Here is a 20,870-nt window from a genome sequence, read left to right as displayed (position 1 = left end):
AGATACTATCCTGTTATCTTTTGTATGTGTCATAAACAGAGCATCATGCGCCAAAGACTTGTTATAAAACAAAAGCCAACACTCAAGAGCAAGCAGATACGTGTCTATAAAGAAACCATGGAGCAAAAACATAGATCAGTATGTTAAATAGCAGTTGCAGCATGCCAGTGGCCCAGTTACTGCCCAAGTGTTGTTTTGTAATAGAAAAGAAGTATCAAGTACTGCTTTACTGAGAGACAGAATGAGGTTTTATGGATGTTTGTTGGCAGTTCCTTCTGAAAACAAGAGCACTACAGGAAAATCCATAAGGCTCGTGTGTTTTCAAACAAGCAAGAGAGTGCCAAATACTAGTTTCATTACCTTAATCCCAGAATATCCTGACATTTTGTTAGAGTAAGAAAGTTGTGTGTTTTCACAGCACCCTGCTGACTTCCATGTCTGGTTTTGATATAATATATGCAAGGTTTTATGCATATTGACATATGAACATGAGAACTCAGAGAGATTTGGATCTAGGAGGGTATTCTGGTTATGAAGTTTATGATATGCATAGGGAGAAAGGAGATCTGGCTTATGGGAAAGATCAGATGATTGCTTATATAGGTCATCTAAAAATTTAGTAAAATGACTGGTGTGGTGGTTTGGGAGTTTTTTTTCCCCTTTTTTAATTTTGTTTTGTTTTGTTTGTTTTTGTTTTAAACCTTCCTTATTGAAAGAATCCGGTAGGGTTTGAAGCCTGCCTTACCTGTGGTTTTGATTCTGGTATCTAGGAAGCACAGGTGATGTGTGACACTGTGACAGACCTGCGCTGTCCATAGGAAGATGGTTTTGTCCTTTTAGTTAGTGTTTCAAAATGTATCTTTAGAGTATTTTTAGGGAAACAAGCCAATGCAGGTAGAACTTGAAATTTTACAGGCCGTGCTTATAAACTTCTCTTTTATTCTCTTATATCCTCCCCTCTCCGTTCCTTTCATTTTTGGTTCTGCTTAGTTTGCTTTGTGAAGGAATGTACTTGCACATTTTAGAGAAATTGCAGAGGAGTTTTAAGTAACGTACTGTGGGAAAGGTTGTTGCCAAACATTTATTTCAATGTATAAGATCTACTGTGTTTAAAACTGGGTTCCAAAACGCAGGGAGGAGGTAAAGCTGAAAGACAGTATTTTCATGTTGGAAGTGGGGGCATGCTTAATAACGGAAGAACAACCTTGGTATCATTTGAATGACACAATAACAAGAGAACTGTGGTAGGAGTAGGAGATGCGTTTATTAGCATGTAAGCTCAATCTCTTCTTGTGTTTTACTGTGTTTTGCTATTCTAGAGGCAAATTTGACCCATCAAGATTTATCATTCTGTGTTTTCTCTTACATCTCTCTAATATGTGTAATGTGTGTGTTAAATGTGTGTGGTATGCAATATGGCTGTCCTTCGCAATTTTAACTCTTAAGGATACTCAAGCAACATGGAGGACACAAAGACCAATCTGATTAAAGTCATAGTAAAAATCTGTGGCACATCTCTCAGTTCTGTGCCCATGTCTTAGAAGTCATCCTCATTCTTTAACAAATCCTATTCCGGAAGCTAAACCTGCAGCTTTTTATTTCTTTAAACTAAATTTTTACTTTTAGTTCAGGTGACTCAACTGGGGTTGTATAGTAATTCAAAATAAAGAATTTTGGTGGCATTTCATAGGAATTGGTACTTAGCTGTGCTAGAAGAAACAAGGAAACCACATAGTTTATTTTTTTCATTATATAGGTAAGGCTGTTGATGCAGGTTTCAGTATACAGCAGGAATAGATATACAGCATTAGAGATACTTTCCGTGGGGGATTAAATACTTACCTGGTATCTAGTTTGACTAAACCAAATCAAAGGATTGTGCATCTGTAAAGTAGTTCTTCAGCACCAAATCAAATGCTTGTGCATCTGTAAAGTAGTTCTTCAGCTCTGTGCCTTGATAAAGGCAGAGCATAAGACTTGCCTCTTAGGCTCTTCTCAAGTCTTGGCATAGTGGTTAGAGCAACTGAGTTGCACTGTGATGTCTGCACTAGCCCAGATGACTTGCAGCCCCTCATACTGTATACTGAGGCAAGTCCTCACTTTGAAGTGGTCTGAGGCTGCTTTGGTGAGGAAGTGCTACTATCTCCAACCTCACTGGTATACAACAGTTTTTGTGCTGCAGCTCAGGTTAAGACTGGCGAAAAAAGGAAAGTTGCAAAGCATGTTTTTTTAGTGTCTCAACTTTAAATACCAACTTGAGTAAGTCTTTAAGTATCAGATTAACATTTCTCTTTTTCTGATGTTTGTCCTAATAACGAGATTATAGTACTGTGCTTGTGCAATCGAAAATGTATTGATGGTATTGCATGTTTTTAGAAAGTACTGTTTAATAATACGGAATAAAAGCAGAAAGCACTTGAATGGGATTTTTCCTGTGTTTTCAGATGGTGGTAAAAACCTTCATGGATATGGACCAGGACTCAGAGGATGAGAAGCAGCAGTATCTCCCATTAGCCTTGCACCTTGCATCTGAATTCTTCCTCAGGAATCCCAATAAAGATGTGCGCCTCCTTGTAGCGTGTTGCTTGGCTGATATCTTTCGTATCTATGCTCCTGAAGCTCCATATACTTCCCATGACAAACTTAAGGTAAAAATGCTTTAAAGAATAAAGGCTTTCTTCTTACCTCATTCTTCTTCTGTGGAAAAAAAAAACAAACCCACAACACCACCCCCCAAAAAATCCCCAAGCTGCTACCCCTGACTTTTATTTATTGCATTTATATTTGTATTTAGTTTTATTAAAGAGATTTTGCTTTAGTCCTTTGAGGCAGTGTAGTACTTCAAGGGCCAGAGATGTGTAAAGGAATGCTAGGTAACTGGTATCTGAGTTGGTGATAGCTTTCTATTAGTGCCTGAAAAAGACAATTTAATGTTCCCATGTCATGAGTTTCTAAATATGGGTAGATGTCATTACTGCAGGGTTGTATTTTTATTCTGTGCTGAATCAAGCTTGTAAACACTTTATTGTTTTTTGACAGGACATTTTCTTGTTTATTACAAGACAATTAAAAGGCTTGGAGGACACGAAGAGCCCTCAGTTTAACAGATACTTTTACTTGTTAGAGGTAACACAATAATTATAACTTTCAGTAGATGATATTTGCTCTGTAAGCCTAGGAAAAGTAAGTCTTTCTCTAGATGTGCCAGTATGCCTGGGAAATTTCTTTTATTCTCTAAGTCGTACCAGGCTTGTTAAAGTTCAGTGAATCACTTCTTCTGTTATAATTCTGTTTGTGTTTAATAAGCTTATGCAGCCTATAGTTGAGAACATAAACCAGTTGGTTTTTATTAACATTTAGCTTTATCTTACAATTCTATACATTGTTTTTTGTATCATGCATCCTTGAAGTTATATTACCTCATCAAAAGAGAATTACTGATTAAAATGCAAATCTGCTTATATCAATGATGGGAGAAGGAATATAAGATTTTGGTTTAAAAACAGTAGAAAAATCTACTCTTGACAAGAAGTGTGGGGTTTTTATCAGTGTGCATTTAGAGACAGTGGCTTGTTTGTAAACCCTTTATTGATGTTTAAAACTGTTGTTTCATAGCATGAAGAAAAAAGTTGAGAAACATGGATTTCTCCCACTAACAATTTCTGTCAATCAGCTTTTAAACATAAGAAATAAGATTATTCTGTATTTATTTTTTTCTGGATGTATATTCCAAAGCCCTTTTGTGTTAAGAGCTCTTTATATGCAAAGCAAATATCTTGTCTCTTTCCCCAGAAGGTTTACAATCTATTGTATAATGTTTTTCCTTAAATAGAAAAAAATGTAACTAACATGATTATATTCATGTGGCTTAATGTGAAGTTTTAATGTCATTAATATCCTATTTTTGTTTTAGAATTTAGCGTGGGTTAAATCGTACAACATCTGCTTTGAGTTAGAAGATTGCAATGAAATTTTTATTCAGCTTTTTAGGACTCTTTTTTCAGTTATAAAGTAAGTGGAATTGTTTCAGTTACAATAAACTGTCAAACTAGCATTTTTTTTGGGGGGTAGACTGAATCCTTGCATAGCCTACAAATAAATACGACTGAATAGAGCAAGTCTTCATTCCTTCAAGCAAGCAGATACAGGGAAAGCAAATGAGTGTGAATTACTGACAATATGGAGGCGTGTGTGTCTAAAAGTAGGCATGTTTTAAAATTTCTGGCCTGTGTTTTTACAGTATACTTAATTCTGACTCATTTAGCTACATTTATGTTTCCATGTTTGTTATTTTCTTCTTTTGTTTTGCTTCTCTTAAAGCAAAGCTGGGGTGTTACAGGTTTTCGAAGCTTTCTGTAAGAGAGGAAAGGCAAATAAAATAGTTCTGAGATATGGAGAGTGTAAGGGAGGGCAAGCTGGACAACATTAGGCATTGTTTCTTAACAGTGCTGTTAGTATTTGTTAGGGTCAGAAAATTCAGTATTGATAATATTCTTTATCATCTCAGTAATAGCCACAACCAGAAGGTACAAATGCATATGCTGGATTTGATGAGTTCTATCATCATGGAAGGCGATGGAGTAACTCAGGAGCTGCTGGACTCGATTTTGATAAACCTCATTCCTGCACACAAGGTCTGCAAAGTAAAATATTATAGCAGTATACCATTATAACAATAATTTTTATTGCCTTTTGCTTGTTGTGTCTCTCTCCACACACTTTGGCCATCACAGCTGCTGTTTGATAATTTAGTTTTTTTCAAAGCCTTGGGGAAACAGTGGATTGAACATTTCCTTTGTTCATTAGCTGAGGCTAGTTTATTCAGCATCAAGAGATTCTGCCTATTTGGCACTTCAGGAACTCTACTGAAACAATAATAAGGTATTTTCAAGTAAATATAATATGTAATAGGAAAACATTGTATCTTAAGGCTTCTTGGTTGTTTTGATTTTTAGGTTTTTTGGTTTTGGTTTGTTTTGTTGGTTTCATTTTAAATTGAAAAGATGTGAAGTATTCTTTTTTTATTAAAAAAGAAAAAATGGGAAAAAGGTAATTTCCTAAGACCTCTGTGGTGACTTGCTGCTTGCCTCAGCTTACCAGTCAGACTTCCACCTTCCCCATTGGTTTGTTGATTTTTTTTTTCCCCAGTATCTTCCACCTTAAACTTTTCTCTTAGTAAAACCTAATTATTACCTGAAGTACAGTACTTTTAAAGTTAGTTGGTTGCTTTTAGTGTTCCATTCTTTATGAGCTCCATAATCATTCTGCCTTTTGTGAAGTTTAGCATGTCTTTAACTCACTTATAAGTGACCTCCCTCTCTTCCTAGAGGAGTCTTATTTGAGCTCCTCCCAGCAGATTGCTGCTGTCATGCAGGTGTTGTCTTAGCCCATCTACACAGCTACTTGGACAGGTTTTTCAGAGATGTCCCCTGTACAGTCAGCTTCATAAATTGTCACTAATTTAATTGTGTGAAACAACTTACATGGTCACTGTGTCTGCAGTTGAGCTTTTGAAGTACCTTTACTGTAATGGGTAAATAAAGTTGAAAGGAGAATGAATACAACTCCCTTAGCAGTGAAATCAGGGGCAGTGAGGTGCAGGCTGGGGTTGCCCTGCATTGACCAAGAAAATTCCCTTGCTGTAACTCTTGTGCCTCTTACTGAATGTTGTGTGAAGAACACTTAAGTTTCAGTTATGACCTGTATAGTAAATGAACTGTACTCTGATTACCAGGTATGTGTTTGTTCATTTATTAATTTAAAATAATGACAAAATTAAGGCAGCTCCATCTGTGACTACATAATTAAAGTTAAATTAGCATATAAAATCAGGGATAATTCCTTTGGTTACCTAAAGAGGGAGAATTCCTGGAAACGTGTATCATGGGAGTGACTAAGCCATGGCCTTCGTGATTTACTTGCAAAGTCTCAGCAATGGATGTATAAAGATACCTGTCCTCTCAGTTTGCATTCATTCTGTTGTGACCATGAGGTAGGAATATCATTCTCTCAGCTCATTTTTACTGACAGCAACAAGGTGATGCCTTATTAAACAGGAAGGGAGGCATCTTATTCATAACAATAGAAAAAGAGTCCTTTTGAAAATGCACTGTCTTTGGAAGTTGTTTATAATCAACTATAGACAGTAGAGATCAGGAGTGGAAATAGAGGAATGGGGATGTGTATGACAGGTGCCAGGCATTGCTCTGAGGATGCAAAGACCTGGTAAACTTTTTATAACTGAGCAGTGTCTTGTGACTGCTTGGTATAGGCAGAGTAAAAGTGAGTATGATCCTTTAGCCATTAACATTGTTACTTGTCCATAGAATTTTGCCTAATAAAGGAAATTTTGAAAAAAGGCTCTGAGAAAGAGGGAGGAAAACTTGGTGTAAATGTTGCATTGTACTACATGTTTAGTATTTCTTAGAAGACTGGTGGGCAGTTGTTACTGGCTCTTGGCCATCATGACTGAGCAAATAATATGCTGTAGTCAGTGCTCAGTACCATACTTTGGTGAGTGTTTTGGTCTGTTCTGACTTGTTTGTTTCCTGTAACAACAGAACTTAAAATACTGCTTTGCCATGGTAGTTTTAAAAAAAAACGAACAACCCAAACAACCAGAAAGTTCTTTTGTTTGCACTGCCAAACAGAGTTTGACTGCAGTAATTATGTTCTCCTTTCATGAACAGAGATCTCCTAGGAAATTCTGTGTTTATATTGTTTGTCTGTAGCTATGTAAATCAGAAGAACCATAGCTTGAAAAGTACAGTTTGCTTTCTTGTAGAGAACATATAATAAAGGTACTTTTATGTCTGTGCAAAGCAGTTGAATACTAGTCATTCTCTGGTATGACATAATAAAATTATCAGTGTGGTTTAATGGGAGTTCATCTTTGTAAAGGAGTTGAAATAATGTGGTTTGGATATAATGTGTTCCACTTTTTTGGTGGTTTTGTTTTTTAAAAAACTCTCTTGCAGTACTCCAATAAGAAGAAATATACCAGTATGTAGATGTGAAGTAAATTCTACCTCAGCCTATAAATTATATTCATTTGTACCTCCATTATCAGTAGAGTGGTTTTACTGTACATTATTTTCTCTGTATGTGCTAATGTGGCTCTCCTCCAGTAAATCCGGGTTTTCAGTAGCAGAATGGTGCGTCACATTTTGCTCAGACCACCTATGGCATGAAACTGTAGTTCTTTTTGTGAACTTTAAAACCAGTGCTATTTAGTGATTATTTTACTTGCCACTCTTGTTACCAAGGCTATTCCTTAAAAACGTTTATTTCATGTAACGAAAGTCAATATTTCTTTTGCACTCTCTGTAGCATGGCCAGTCCAGTATTTTAAGGGTTTGTTCTGTTTTATTCTCCAAACAGTTTAATTATTTGTATATTACTTACTAATAGATATATATTTTATTTTTATTGTATCAATACAAAAAAAAAACAACAAAACAAAAACAACTTCATTGCAAGAAATCTTTGAAGCTTTGTTGAAGATCCAAAAAAAATGTATTTTCTGTATGAGGTTGGCAGTGCTTTAGTTTAATACAGACATACCTGCCAACAAGATTTTAATCATGGTCTGGTTTGGAGAGAAACTTTTTGAATTTGAGAAGAGCTTGTACATATCTGTCTGTCTGCTATAATGAGACCATCACCTTAGTGCTGTGGTGTCTGAGAAGATATTTGTTGGAGCCTTTGGACATTTATATTCTCATTGCTATCAGTTGATGAACTGTCTTTCAGTTTGTCATCTCATTAGCTAAAAGAACATGAGGGAGTAATTCTCAGTGTAGACTAGACTTGCCAAATACTGTCTTTCCAAGAATCAGTCAACCTTAGGCTTTACCTGTATTTTGTCTGCAGTCATTTATAATTTTCAAGGCAATCACCTAATCCATCTTTCTCCTCCACCCTTCCCCTTCTCCTCCAAGCTGCATTATTCCCTAGATGAGATACTGCATATTGGATTTTGTGCAGGTTTGGACAGTCATATTTTTCAGATATGCAGTTACATTCCTTATCTTGCTCAAGAGTAATAAAAACAATGTTCAGGTTTGTTATGTTGTAATCAAAAGTTTATTTGGAAAGTTTGCAGCTAACTTTGCCCGAGCTTAGGTGCTTGCTTTGGGCTATCTCAGACCATACACTACAGTCTATGGGGAAGTCAGTGCACAGTTTTACCCTGCAGACAATGCTGAATTTTGCTACAGGTTGTACCTTTCATAAGTATGTGAAGGGGAAGAAATCTCACATTTAAATACTAGGTTAGACTAGTTCATTTTTCAGTTAATTACTAAAGTGTGTGTGGTAATGTTCCTTCACAATTTTTAATGTGATTGCATGTGGAAACTTTTTATAGATACTAATGCAGTGCTAAAGGTAACAACTGGAGTGATGGAAGTCTTAAAAAATGTGCAGAAGTGATGGTTTTAGGTTAGATTTAAGTGTGTGGAAAAAATAGTTTTAAGATTTTTTAAGTCTATACTTGTGGAATTAACATTACTGAACTTTGACAGCTTTGAAAACAGATTGGTGATAAAATATACCATCCTAGGGTCATGGTCTTTCAAGGTTGGGAGAGAAAAGTAGAGTCACCTGAAATAGTTTATCTCTTGAAAATTTTATTGTTATATTTTCTTTATTTCAGAACCTTAATAAACAAGCATTTGATCTTGCAAAAGTCCTGTTGAAAAGGACGGTCCAGACCATTGAACCGTGTATTGCCAATGTATGTAAATTAATTAATTCATGTTAACTACAATTAACAAGTGTTCTTGTTACTGTCTACTGGAGATTTGTCTGTTTGTTTAAAAATTACCTTTTATAAAAGATACATTTTTCAACAGGATATTGATACCTTGGGTGTTAAAGAAGTATGTGAGATGTTTCAAATAAGTGAAAAGGAAATTAATTTTTACTCATCTCAGTCTAAGTAAAGTAAAGCCTAAATCTAGGCTGTGAAAGTGTGACCATCAAAAAAAATACTGTTGGAACAAAAAGGAATTGTTAGTACTACATATACCCAGTAACCAGACAGCCTCATTTTGTACTAAGCTGTAGGATGAAACATTTCAAACTACCAACACTTCATTAGGGTTATTTTATTGTTTTTCCTATCCTAAACTTGTTTTAGTCATAAACAGTAGAAGAATTGAGGGGTTTCTTACAAATCTTCCTTCTACTGTAATGCCTTTTGTTGAATGTCAGTGTTGTACATTCTGCCTATTAAAGCAGCAGCTACTGTCTTGTGGGGATGTAGTCTGGTCCATTCTGTTGCATTCCTTGAGTGCTGAAGCCAGTAGATTTCTTAGAAGTCAGAGTAGTTTAAAAAGGGAATTAGGCAAATTCATAAAAGATTAATCAGTAAGCATTTAAAAGTTCAAGAAGTCTCACGAACAAGTAACACTTTAAAATTCCCTTGTTTCTTTAAGCTTTTGTAATTAGTCATAGCTGGGAGGGGGATGGTGCTTAAAGTGACCTTTGAGTTTATTTAATATTATTCTTCTTACTTTCTTATTAAAGTGTATAATAACTTCATAGCATTTGCACTGCTCAAATAATATTAACTCACAGTACGTAGTAGGAAGTATCCAAGCATATTAAAATTCAACAAACCCAAAATAAATTATTCATATTTTAGTCTACCTTGGTTTTTTTCCTGTTAGATCACTGACAGCATTGATACATTATTGTCAGTATCACAAGACATATCATAAAGTCATCTGACATTCTTTAAAATGGATTAAAAGTAGAGAAGCTTCTATTTAAATGAATATGCATTTTAAATTAACAGTTCTTTCATTTGCTGTTAATTTTGCTGGGGAGATAATTACTGATATTTTGAATTATCAAATGACCATGGATTAATCCTGATAGAAGTAACAGAACCAAACTATGAAGGATGTTTGTATTTTGCTTGAGCCAAAACTGCAAGAGTGAAATGCTTTGATGTGAAAAAATGTGCATTGAGTACCTTCCATTAGAAGGTATGTGTGAAGAATGAAAATATACTACATTAAAATATTTGTTTAAAATAGCATTTGCATTAGTGAAGGAAAACATGCTAAATAATATTGTTTGAATTCTAGTTTTTTAACCAGGTTCTGGTACTGGGAAAGTCTTCAGTAAGTGACTTATCAGAACATGTGTTTGACTTGATACAAGAGCTTTTTGCCATAGATCCTCACTTACTGCTGTCTGTCATGCCACAGCTTGAATTCAAGCTGAAGGTAAGTTACAATATAGCTTTCAACAAGAGATGATATTTGTGTGGATGTTATAGAGTGCAGATTTAGTAAGTGTCCTACTGAAGGGATAGAATTTTATATTTATCACTTAATGTTACATTTATCTTTAAAATAAAAGGAAGTACGTTGGAAAGTTGTATACACTTGTGTGCTTTGCTATTATGCACAGAATTGAAAAGTTATACGTATTTAATCTTTGGGTTTCACCTGAAATGTATAAAATAATAAGGCTTTGGCTGGCTTATCTCATGAAAGGCAAGTGTGTCATCTTCAGTTTTGATTTGCAGATTTTTATTTTGTGAAATTAATATTTAATAGTAGAGGAAGTATTTCCAAATATTTTATCAGATCTGCATGATCAGCTAATAAGGCTTCTTTTGAATCCTTGAAAAGTGAATTTATCCTGATCTGGGGGTTTGTCTCTTGCATGATTGTACATGAGCAAGAGAAATAACTGCGTGTGCATGTACATACAGGGTATGCACATCTGTTTATAACATCTTAATTGGTGTCTTTTCCACATGCATGAAATAGTCTAAAAGTATGTTTTAAAACAAAAGTAAGATCAGTCATTGGTGAAATTAAGGATGTATATTATTCAAACTATAGTATGTGGGATTTTTATTCCATAAAGAGAACAAATTTGAAAGCACACCCATCTGTTTAATGGTTGTAATATGTTAACTTAATAGGTGCTTGTGTATTTTTATTCATATTCGTCTAATAATCTAATTAGGGAGACTGAATTATCAGAAATTATTTTAAACTCACTTTTTAGTCTTATTTACAAAAGCAGAAGGGAAAGGAAGCCAGAAATTATCATTAAGATATTACAGGTAATGATTTACAGTTTTATTTTCATGTTTTGACTTTTAGAGCAATGATGGAGAAGAACGCTTGGCTGTTGTTCGACTTCTGGCTAAACTCTTTGGCTCCAAAGATTCTGATCTGGCCACACAAAACCGTCCTCTTTGGCAGTGCTTTCTTGGGCGGTAAGAGAAACTGAGATAGAAGTCTGAATTTTAGTTTTTTGGTTTATTTTGTCTTGTTTTTTTTCTGAATTTTGTGATAGTATTCATTTTCATTGTGTTCTTAAAGGATGTAGTTATTTGTATTTGAACAAGTTCTTCCATTAAATCTTTGAAGCAGAGACTTGCCAATAGTTGTATTTTAGAATGAAGAAGCCTGAAGGACTACAGCTGTATTGCTGTCAGGTATGGGAGTATAGGTTAGATGTATAGCGTATTACATACATAGCAGAAATCACATAATAGCTATACCAGCATTGTCTGAATTTTCATACTATTCCAGCTGTGTCTGCAACTGTATATGGTTTATTTGACTTTTAACTTACTGAGTGAAATTTCCTTTTAAGTAAATACAGGCATCATTTTTAAAAAGTGAATGTTTTCAAATGGTACATGTTATGGCAATTTGTATTTTTATAATTTCATTTGTGTATACAAACATATACACACATACATGATTAACAGTGTATGGAGAAGAGTTCAAAAGTCAATGAAGAAAAAACATTTCATCCATATATAGCATATCCATCCCTTAATTTTAGTCCTGTCTTAATTTCACAAGAAATAACATAAAAATTTGTATGAGGTACCTTATGGAGGCAAATACAAAACATTTATATTGTATTATTTAGTCATATAAAAGTATTCTAATAGTTAATATAACATGCTAATAGTTAATATAACATGCTGTCAACACATGTCACTACATAGAGAATAATCTTGATTTGCAAGGCTAATTAAAAGTTAACATTTATCGTCTTCTGTCCCTCTAGGTTCAATGATATCCATGTCCCTGTGAGATTAGAGAGTGTGAAATTCGCCAGTCATTGTTTAATGAACCATCCAGACTTAGCAAAAGACCTCACTGGTGAGATGCTTATACAGGGGTTTAGAATAATTTAAGAAATGAGCAAGGAAGAATGTAATTATTTCTGTACACAGCTGTAGAGTTCTAAAATGTATCAAGTCCAGTGCTTGATGCTGGATGGAAGAGCTGACTACTGAGTAATTGCTTTCTGCTGAAGGCAAATGCTAGCTAATAGAAAAAGAGGAGTGTGACATTGTGTGGACTTTAAGAGTGAGTCTTTAAGAAGCTACCCATTGCAGGATGAGTTTTAAAGTATTTTCAGATTCTAATAAAACTTTTGGCAACCCAAAGCAAATATTGTTGCAACATCTTGCTTTATTGTTAAAAAAAAATCAGTGTGTTTACCAGTACTCTCTTCCAGAGAGTTTAGGAAATGCAGTTGTGCTAATATAAACTATGAAGTTTCTTCATTCACTTCAGCATAATTTTTTCACTATGAGCAGAATTTCAGGCTTAACTGAAAATACTGTTCTTCTGATGCAAGCTAACCTAGCAGTTGTCAGTATTTTTCAGTTACTTGCCTTCTTGGCTCTTTGGGAGTAAGAATGTCTGCTCTTCTTATTCTCACTCTCCCACCTTCTTTTTTTTTTATATGTTTTAATTGGCTTTATTTCACTTGCTGCAAATGTGGTTATTGTAAAAGCTGTGCACTTTTATGTTGTTCTGATACAGTTATATAATTCCTTTATATTTAACATAGTCCTAGAGCAGATGTTTCCTGTAGGCAATTATATGTCTAATAGATTATATGCTTGTGATATGTGACTGTCATTTAATTGTTTTAATATGATTAATAAATTGGAATGTCGTATCTACATAAAAAGCCAGATTTTTTTCATTGTTTCTGATCACAACAGAATATTTGAAGGTTAGATCACATGACCCAGAAGAAGCCATTCGACATGATGTCATTGTTACAATTATTACTGCGGGCAAGAGAGATCTTTCTTTAGTCAATGACCAGCTGCTTGGTTTTGTAAGGGAAAGAACACTAGACAAACGGGTAAGTGTTATTATTTCATTTTCAAGAATATCTGCTTCTAATACAATTTGGTAAAAGTAAACCAAAAGCCACCATAGAAATTGGAGTTGGCTATTAACCCGAGTGCTGTGGGGGAAAACCAGTTCTTTTACAGAACATCTTGAGGTAGATTCCAAATTATGGAATGAAAAAGTGTTGTCAAGCAAATCAGATCATTTGACTTGTGAGGAACACAATCATATTATAAGCCTAAGAATTGCTACATATGTTCAGGTCAGAGGGCCCTATGGCCCAGTAGAATTCTCACAGCGGTCAGTCTTGGCTTCCAGCAATTTGTGTTTTAAGGATTTCTTAAACCTGCTTGATCACATTCGTCATAACTTTCTATCGAGCTTTATTCCATGAACTTACCAAGTTCGTTCTTTAAGTTACTTGGACTTTATAAAAATCCATGGCATTTGCATTGGTAAATTCAAGTAAAATGCATTATAGAAAAAGTAACCTCACTTGTTTGTTTTAAACTTGTCCAGTAATTTCACAGGGTATCTTGTTCTTGCATTATGTAAAATAATAAATATTATGACTCGCTTATGATTAATAAATATATATACCTCATCTTCTCCGCTCTGTTGCTTTCTAAGCTAAAGAATCACCTGATTAACTTCCACACAAATTGATAATTGTATGCTTCTGATCATTGTTGTCTGGTTGTTCTATGTCCTGTTGAAACCAAGGTGACCAGACTAGGCCATGGCATTTAAGATATGTACTGCTGTATACGTGCTTATGATAATTTTTGTGTTCTTACCCTTTAACATTCTGCATTTATGTTATTTTTGAGAGTTGAACAGACAGTTTTGGAAGACATCCATGTTAACTTCAGTATTTTTCCTGAATAATTTTAGATGATGCATTTGCCTAATACGATACATGCAGAGTTAATGCAGGTGGCCTTGAAATGAATTTCTTTCATTTCATACCATAACAATTCAGTAACATGACATTTTTCTGCAGTTCTTCATTACAATGTCAGATTTGACTACTTCAGTAAACTTTATGCACACTGTTCAGTTAATTTTCTAGTATTTTTCATATGTTAAGTGTCACAGGTTCCCTTCTGACTCCATCAATAGGTCCCTTTGTTCCCATCATTGTGAAAACCAGTCATTTATTTCCACCCATTGTCATTGTCCCCTGTGTTTTAGTTAATAATTAATTCACAACAGCATTTTTATTTTAAGATCCTCTGGTGTGAGACTTTGATGGAAGGGTTTTGGGATTCTGATGCATTGTACTGATATACTTGTGGTTCTGCTAAAATTAAATTTTTCTTGGGCAAAACTTCCCATTTTTTAGTGTAATGACTCATTCCCATAACTTCATTTTTCGGCAGTGTCTGCTCTTTGTTGTTGTTACTGTTTTGTTTCAACCTGTTTGCCCATTCAGAATCAGATGTTCTGGTGAGTGGCACTCTGTTCCTCTTGGGACCCTTTGGTTTCATATTTGCTGTATCCAGTCTGTTTTATTGATAGTAACTTATCCTGCTATTGCAATCTATTTGGTGTAGTATTTCTAAATGCCTGTAGAAGTCATGGATGGGATACTATCTGGTCTCACTGCTCATTTTATGAATTTGTTTTAAAATGCCTTCTGATGACACCATAAGAAAGCTCTTCAGACTTCCTGGAATAGATCTTGTTTGTCTTGCAGCCCTCCTGGAGGCTTCCTGCTGCTGGAGGCTTTGGTGAAGATGTTTAATTAATATGATTTGAATAATTTGTTTCTGAAACTTTTGCCATGCTTTATCAAGGTTTTACCTCCAACTTGCCAGAGCTTATACTCTTTGCTGTTTACACGCTTTTGGACATGGCTCCATGCTCTTTAGAGGGTAATGGTTTAAGAGCGGATTTCTCTGTGCAGCATTGATTTTGGGTTGGTTTTTTTTTTTTCCTTCTTACTTTTTTATAGGGGGCATCTTTCCTAGAACTTACGTCATTCTAAAGAGTTAATTTAATTCTTTTAAAATTATTTCTTATTTTTTTATGTTCCCCTTTTAAAATGAGAATGTACTGTAGTAGATTTTGAGAAGAGGATGTCTGTTGTCTTTGCACAGAATGAAATTGTGATTTTGAGTATGTTTATTATAAAGCCGTTGTACCTGCAGCTTGACCTTGCATGTTTCTCAGGAGGGATTAAGACCACTTTACTTCCTTCTTCTTAAGCCATTAAACAGATATGTCCAAAACATAATTTGTGAGATCTAAAAACTTTTAGTGTGACCGCCACCTCCCACTGGGCCTCTTGCTTACCATGGGAAGATTGTTACTGTGTCTTCCACATGGTGTTACTGTTCTACTTCAGCATGTTGCCATCAGTAAGAGGCAGGCAGTTGTACCACTGTAATACTTCTATGGAGCTAAGGATTTTTGGTTCATGTAGCCTTAAACCCAGCGTGGTACTACTTAATGTTCCTAGCATGTTTGATGTAGTGATTTCACACCAGGCATAGGTTTGACAATACATTAAATTTCAAGGTTAGGTGCCTCTTCAGGCACTCACCAGTGAAAAATAATTTCACCTTTAGTTGATGTTTCTCTTACAGAAATCTCTGGAGAGAGCTTTAATGAAAACACATCCTGAGAAGAAATGAAAACTTGAGGGCTGACTAGGAATTAATACAACAAATATTAGCATTTGAAGGAGACTGTAACAATATAGCATGTCTTTATGCATATCATTAGTGTTCTAAAGCTTTTATGGAGGCCTTGTGAACTTTCAGAGTTGGTTTTTTTTTTTTTTTCCTTTAGGATTTTTCTGCAATTTGGGAAGAGGATATTGATTTGTCCATGTAGCTATATTTTCTATATAGGATTTTTGGAGTTCCAGGCAGAATGCATTACACCTATTTTAATTATTCTTTTGATTTAAAGAACTCAATTACATTGTGTATTTACCCCTTGTAGCCAGGTTTCTGCTGGGCGAATCTACTGCAAATTCCTAAGTGATCATTCATCAATTTGACTTCATCTAATTCTTTTCAGGCCTGCAGTCATCTATCAAATGAGTAGTATTACTATAAAAAGAACATTTGTCCAATAAGCTGAAGTAAAATAATGATTGTTCAAACACACTAATCTCATATTTCAGTTCTGCCTTTTTTCTTTATAAAATGATGTGAAAATTTAAATTTAAATAATGCTGTTATACCATTTATTTAATCTATTTTTTTTCTCCTGACTATATTCTAATTGGCACAGTATTAGTAAAGATAGACTAATAACTTTTTTAGAGTAAAAGTTTTTTGCTAAAAGACAGTGCTTTGTTTTTTAGAAAACATCCTTACTAATTTGATCTATATGGGCATTTGCACAATGATTGCAGCTATTAAAAAACAACAACAAGCCCAAACAAACACACAACCCCCCTTAACATTTGTAGTTTTCAAATCAATTTTTACTGGTCCTCCAGCTGGAAAAGTAACTCTGGGAACAGATGCTTTCCAAAAACTGGAATCCAGTGTTTAGTAAGAATGGTGAGAATTTTTTCCATTGGAGCATTGTCTCTGGGGTCTTTCCAGTGATTTCACTTTTCGGAACAGTTAGTTTTAGGAGACATTTAAAAATTTTATTTCTGCAATAAGCTGCTAAAATTTTTTGGGTACTTTTTCCTTTATACTGGAGTACCTTTAAAAGCCTGAAAACTTAGAGAAGAGTTTTGACAGTTGACTTCTGTTTCCATTTCTCTCAACAGCCTTTGTGGCCTAGAGACTTAGTCCCTTTGTGAGAACAGGCTTTTTACCTTGTCAGCTTGAAGTCAGAAGCTATAGAATGAGATGCCATAAGAACAGACTCCCATTTTCTGTTTCTTTGTGCACATTTTTTTCTGCATGTGTTGACTGCTCCTCTGTGAGTGTTAAAAACCATTGTGGCTTTTTCCAGGTGAAGGAGAAAAATGTTTAGATGTGAATATTCTTAACTCTATGTAAGGAACAGGTTAGCTATTCCAAGAGGTATAGGATTGTCTTGACGTTGAGTAACAGGTTTAGGTTTTTTAAAAACTCGGCACTGCAGTCTTCAGTGAGGGAGTTTAATTATGCTGGTTAACCAAGGAAGCTAAGACTGTCAAAATTAGTTTGTTAATTAAATCAGGGTAGTACTTCTCTTACCTGAGTCTGTTGATCAGCTCTCTTTTAAGCTGATCATCATGTTCTTTATTTTCAGTTGCCTTCATCTTTTACCCTCCTGTATGCTATTTGAGCTTTATGTTCAGTAGCACCTGACTCTTCCACGCCCCTTCCCCACTCCTCCAAACTGTATCTGCTGTTCAGTGACTTGCTTCAAAGCATCCTCTGAGGGATTCTGTTCCATCGCCTTCCGTCTTCTCGTCTTCTGCCTGAAACTGCCTTTCTGCCTGCTCTGACTTACACTCTCTACAGTAGTTTCAATGATGAGGCATCTGTTGACACTCCAAACCTTCTTTCCTTACAACCCTTTGTTAAGTACTCTGCTTTCATTTTAGGCTTAACTTTTCTAGTATCATTCATTGCAATCCTTAATCCATTGTTTTCTAGCAATAGTTTTGCCATCCTTCTTGTCTTGCATAGGAAATCTGATTGCATTGTAAGGGTATATCTGAACACATCAAAATATTAATACTTTTCTGAAAATGTTTCCTCTTTCAGACCTGTATTTTCTTTTAAATGTGCTTTAGATCACAATGGGTGAGAAGAACAATTGCATTTATTTCTATCTAAATGTTTTTTCTGAAAACAAAAGTATTATACTATATGCTGTCAAAGTCATTGCCTGTTACTTGTGGTTTTAATATTTAAGAAATCTGTAGCAAATCACAATTCTGCTTTTCCATCTTCTTGATATAACCTACTCCAACAGCTAGTGGTGTGTAAGACTGTTGTGCTAACATAACATATTATCTTCAAGATCTTTCTTTTCTTTGCCCTTTAAGAAAAGGAAGTCAGTCAGTAAAACTGTTACGAAATTAAACCTGCAGTATCACTTAGTTTTATTAAAACAAACCCTCAGTGTAAAAAAAAAATGCACTGTGTGAATAGTAGTATCTACATTTATGCTTGATGGGGTGAAATGATTTGAGTGTTGGTAGTCATTGGAGGTCAAGACCAAAACTGATATTTGGTGTGTTCTGGAAGAAAGTCTCTTCAGTTTGAATTTCATGCATTTCTTTTAAATGGTGAGGGAAACACGTTTCTGCAGGGGTTGTCTGTATAAATAATTCAGTGGGAGGCGCTGTTCTGTCTAGATTAATCCTCAGTCTGTTTTGGTATGATTCCTTGTGCAAATCAGCACAGGAGAGTTTTCGGATCTTGTCTGTTAAAGTGGTTAAGAACGAGACATTTCCTGTTTACATGAGGGAATAAAGTAGTGACCACCAAAAGCAAGGATGAAAATCCAGGAATTCCAGCTGTGGAGGTTGTAGTCTGTCTTTTTCCTGGATCCCTGGAGTCTTACTGTGGCTAGTTTGAGGCTTCAGCAAAAAGTGCCTTTCCCACTGTCCTGAAAGTGGCCTGAGTTCAAGCTCTATCAGGTTTAGCTAGGCCTAAGCTCTGGATCTCCCATTTCTAGACAAGTGTGCTGTAAGATAGTGTAAGGCTTTGTGGGGAGAAAGAAGGCTGCCACCTTTGTTGGGTGCCTGTCTCTGGATAGGTAAGTCTTCCAAATACTGGCTGAAGAAGGAACTTACTCAGGCATACATGTTAAGCTGTTTTTTTTTTTTAGCAAACTAGTTCCCAGATTTTCTTTTCTCAGCACAGAGGATTACTGGATTCCTCTGTATAGGCAATACTTAATCTGCATAGTACAGGAAAGAAACTCCTTGTGTAGTCTTTACAAATTCTCATTTAGAGGCTCTAAACAGCACTTTTCAGCTTCTGAAGTGTCTTAGGTGAAAGAGATCAGAATATGTCTGTTTTCATGCTTCTGTGTCTTTACTGTATTTTATGTATGTTGGGTACTTCCTTACCAAAACCACTTCCTCACCTCCTTTTTATTTCTTCCCCCACAAGTGGCGAGTAAGAAAAGAAGCTATGATGGGGCTTGCTCAACTATACAAGAAGTATTGTCTTCATGCAGAGGCTGGAAAAGATGCTGCAGAGAAAGTGAGCTGGATAAAGGATAAACTTTTGCACATATATTATCAAAATAGCATTGATGACAAGTGAGTCAACCTAAGCCTCCCTAATTTTAATTTTTATAGTGATAAAAAATACTCTGCGAATATGTGTTTATCCTGAAAAGCTGTTATATCTCATCCCGTATTTTTTGTTTCAAGTATGATGTATTTCATTATCGCATATCATTAAGATATTCAGGATGGTTGCATTACTTGGTCATGTGTTCATGTGATGATAGTAAATGGTCATTAACTAACTACTGCATGGAAAAAAACCCTGTCAAATTTCTCATTTACTATACCCAGTTCTTGTTTGTATTGCTACTTCCCAGAAACTACGGTGTTAAAATCCTTGATCTGTGAGTATTGTGCATTTATGTACCACAGTACATGCCCAGACATCTCCTTTTGGTATGCTATGCAGAAATGGACTCTTCAGTTAGATCAAAAGCTAAAGAAATATCAAGGTGCTTCTGGTGTTGTCTGGTCTTACCAATTTTGTCACTCAGTCCCTTTAGTTTTTTGAAATTATATTTTGGCTTAAAGGAAAGTGTTTTGGAAGATAGTTTTCAACTTTCACTATTAATTCTTTGCTTTCATAAGGAGAGCCAGACTGTGAGATCACACAAAGAATTTCAGACTAGATTTTTAAAGATGCAGACTCGGAAATTTCTTCATAGTGTTTTTTAGCATCTCAGTTATACAGTCTGCTACCTCAGTATGATTCATAGACTTGGTCACTAGTCTTAGTGACTGGTGAATAGGCTAATAGCCTCCTTCAGTTGCCAGTTATGATAGTGAATTCGTGCCACTGCAGTGGTGAAGGCTCTTACTTTGTTCATCTGGCTGATCATAATTACACTGCAAGTCTGCTGGGGTAGAAGTATCAAATAGTGAAAAATTAGGGAATCTTTACATAGTTTAAACAAAGCTAATTCTGCATATGTATAGGCATCAAATATGCTTTAATTTGCATATTTGATAGATTCATTAGTGGGATTTTTTTCTGTGATGTTCATGACTTTGCTGTCAGTACACAGGTTTGATGGTGAGCAGAGAATGAATCAGAAGTTCCATACTGAATGGTGCAGATGTTTTCAATGTTCCTGCTCATGAGAAATGTGGAACATTGTCAGGGAAGTGAAGCAAGGAGTTTTAGACAAAGCTTATGTCATCAAAGCTGAGTTTCTTTGACACGATTTCTTCTGAAAGTCTGATTAAACCATTGAATCTGGTCTTTTCATTAGTAGGTATGGATTGTATACTGTTTCTTCTGTGGGTATCCGCTGGAAGATTGGTGGCCTGACTTTCAGTGTTTCTCTAGTTCAGTTTGGTACCTGTGAGGGTGGTGAGGCACTGGAACAGGTTGCCCAGAGAAGTTGTGGATGCCACATCGCAGGAAGTGTTCAAGGCCAGGTTGGATGAGGCTTTGAACTAGTGGAAGTTATTCCTGCCTATGGCAGGGGACTTGGAACTAGATGATCTTGAAGGTCCCTTCCAACCCAAACTATTCTATGATTCTGTGAATTTTCCATCAAATTAGACTGACAATGAAGTTCTTGCTCAGTCACAGCATGGGTTTGCTTTCC

The 20,870-nt window shown here is 35.4% G+C and overlaps 1 protein-coding gene across 2 annotated transcripts in view; it reads left to right on the top strand.

Moving 5' to 3' along the window:
- PDS5A (PDS5 cohesin associated factor A) overlaps window positions 1-20,870 on the top strand; it is a 77,471-nt gene that overhangs the window by 24,996 nt on the left and 31,605 nt on the right. For both annotated transcript variants that reach the window (XM_034064564.1, XM_034064563.1), the window contains exons 3-12: window positions 2,445-2,648; window positions 3,040-3,126; window positions 3,914-4,011; window positions 4,508-4,634; window positions 8,657-8,737; window positions 10,098-10,238; window positions 11,133-11,248; window positions 12,058-12,152; window positions 13,010-13,155; window positions 19,175-19,326. In XM_034064564.1, the coding sequence (XP_033920455.1) occupies window positions 2,445-2,648; window positions 3,040-3,126; window positions 3,914-4,011; window positions 4,508-4,634; window positions 8,657-8,737; window positions 10,098-10,238; window positions 11,133-11,248; window positions 12,058-12,152; window positions 13,010-13,155; window positions 19,175-19,326 (1,247 nt within the window). The remainder of the gene's footprint in view (window positions 1-2,444; window positions 2,649-3,039; window positions 3,127-3,913; window positions 4,012-4,507; window positions 4,635-8,656; window positions 8,738-10,097; window positions 10,239-11,132; window positions 11,249-12,057; window positions 12,153-13,009; window positions 13,156-19,174; window positions 19,327-20,870) is intronic.

The sequence above is a fragment of the Melopsittacus undulatus genome, chromosome 7, assembly GCF_012275295.1.
Source record: "Melopsittacus undulatus isolate bMelUnd1 chromosome 7, bMelUnd1.mat.Z, whole genome shotgun sequence".
Taxonomy (NCBI): Eukaryota; Metazoa; Chordata; class Aves; order Psittaciformes; family Psittaculidae; genus Melopsittacus; species Melopsittacus undulatus.
The sequence above is the reverse complement of the archived record's forward strand: the minus strand, read 5'-3'. Positions and strand labels throughout refer to the sequence as shown.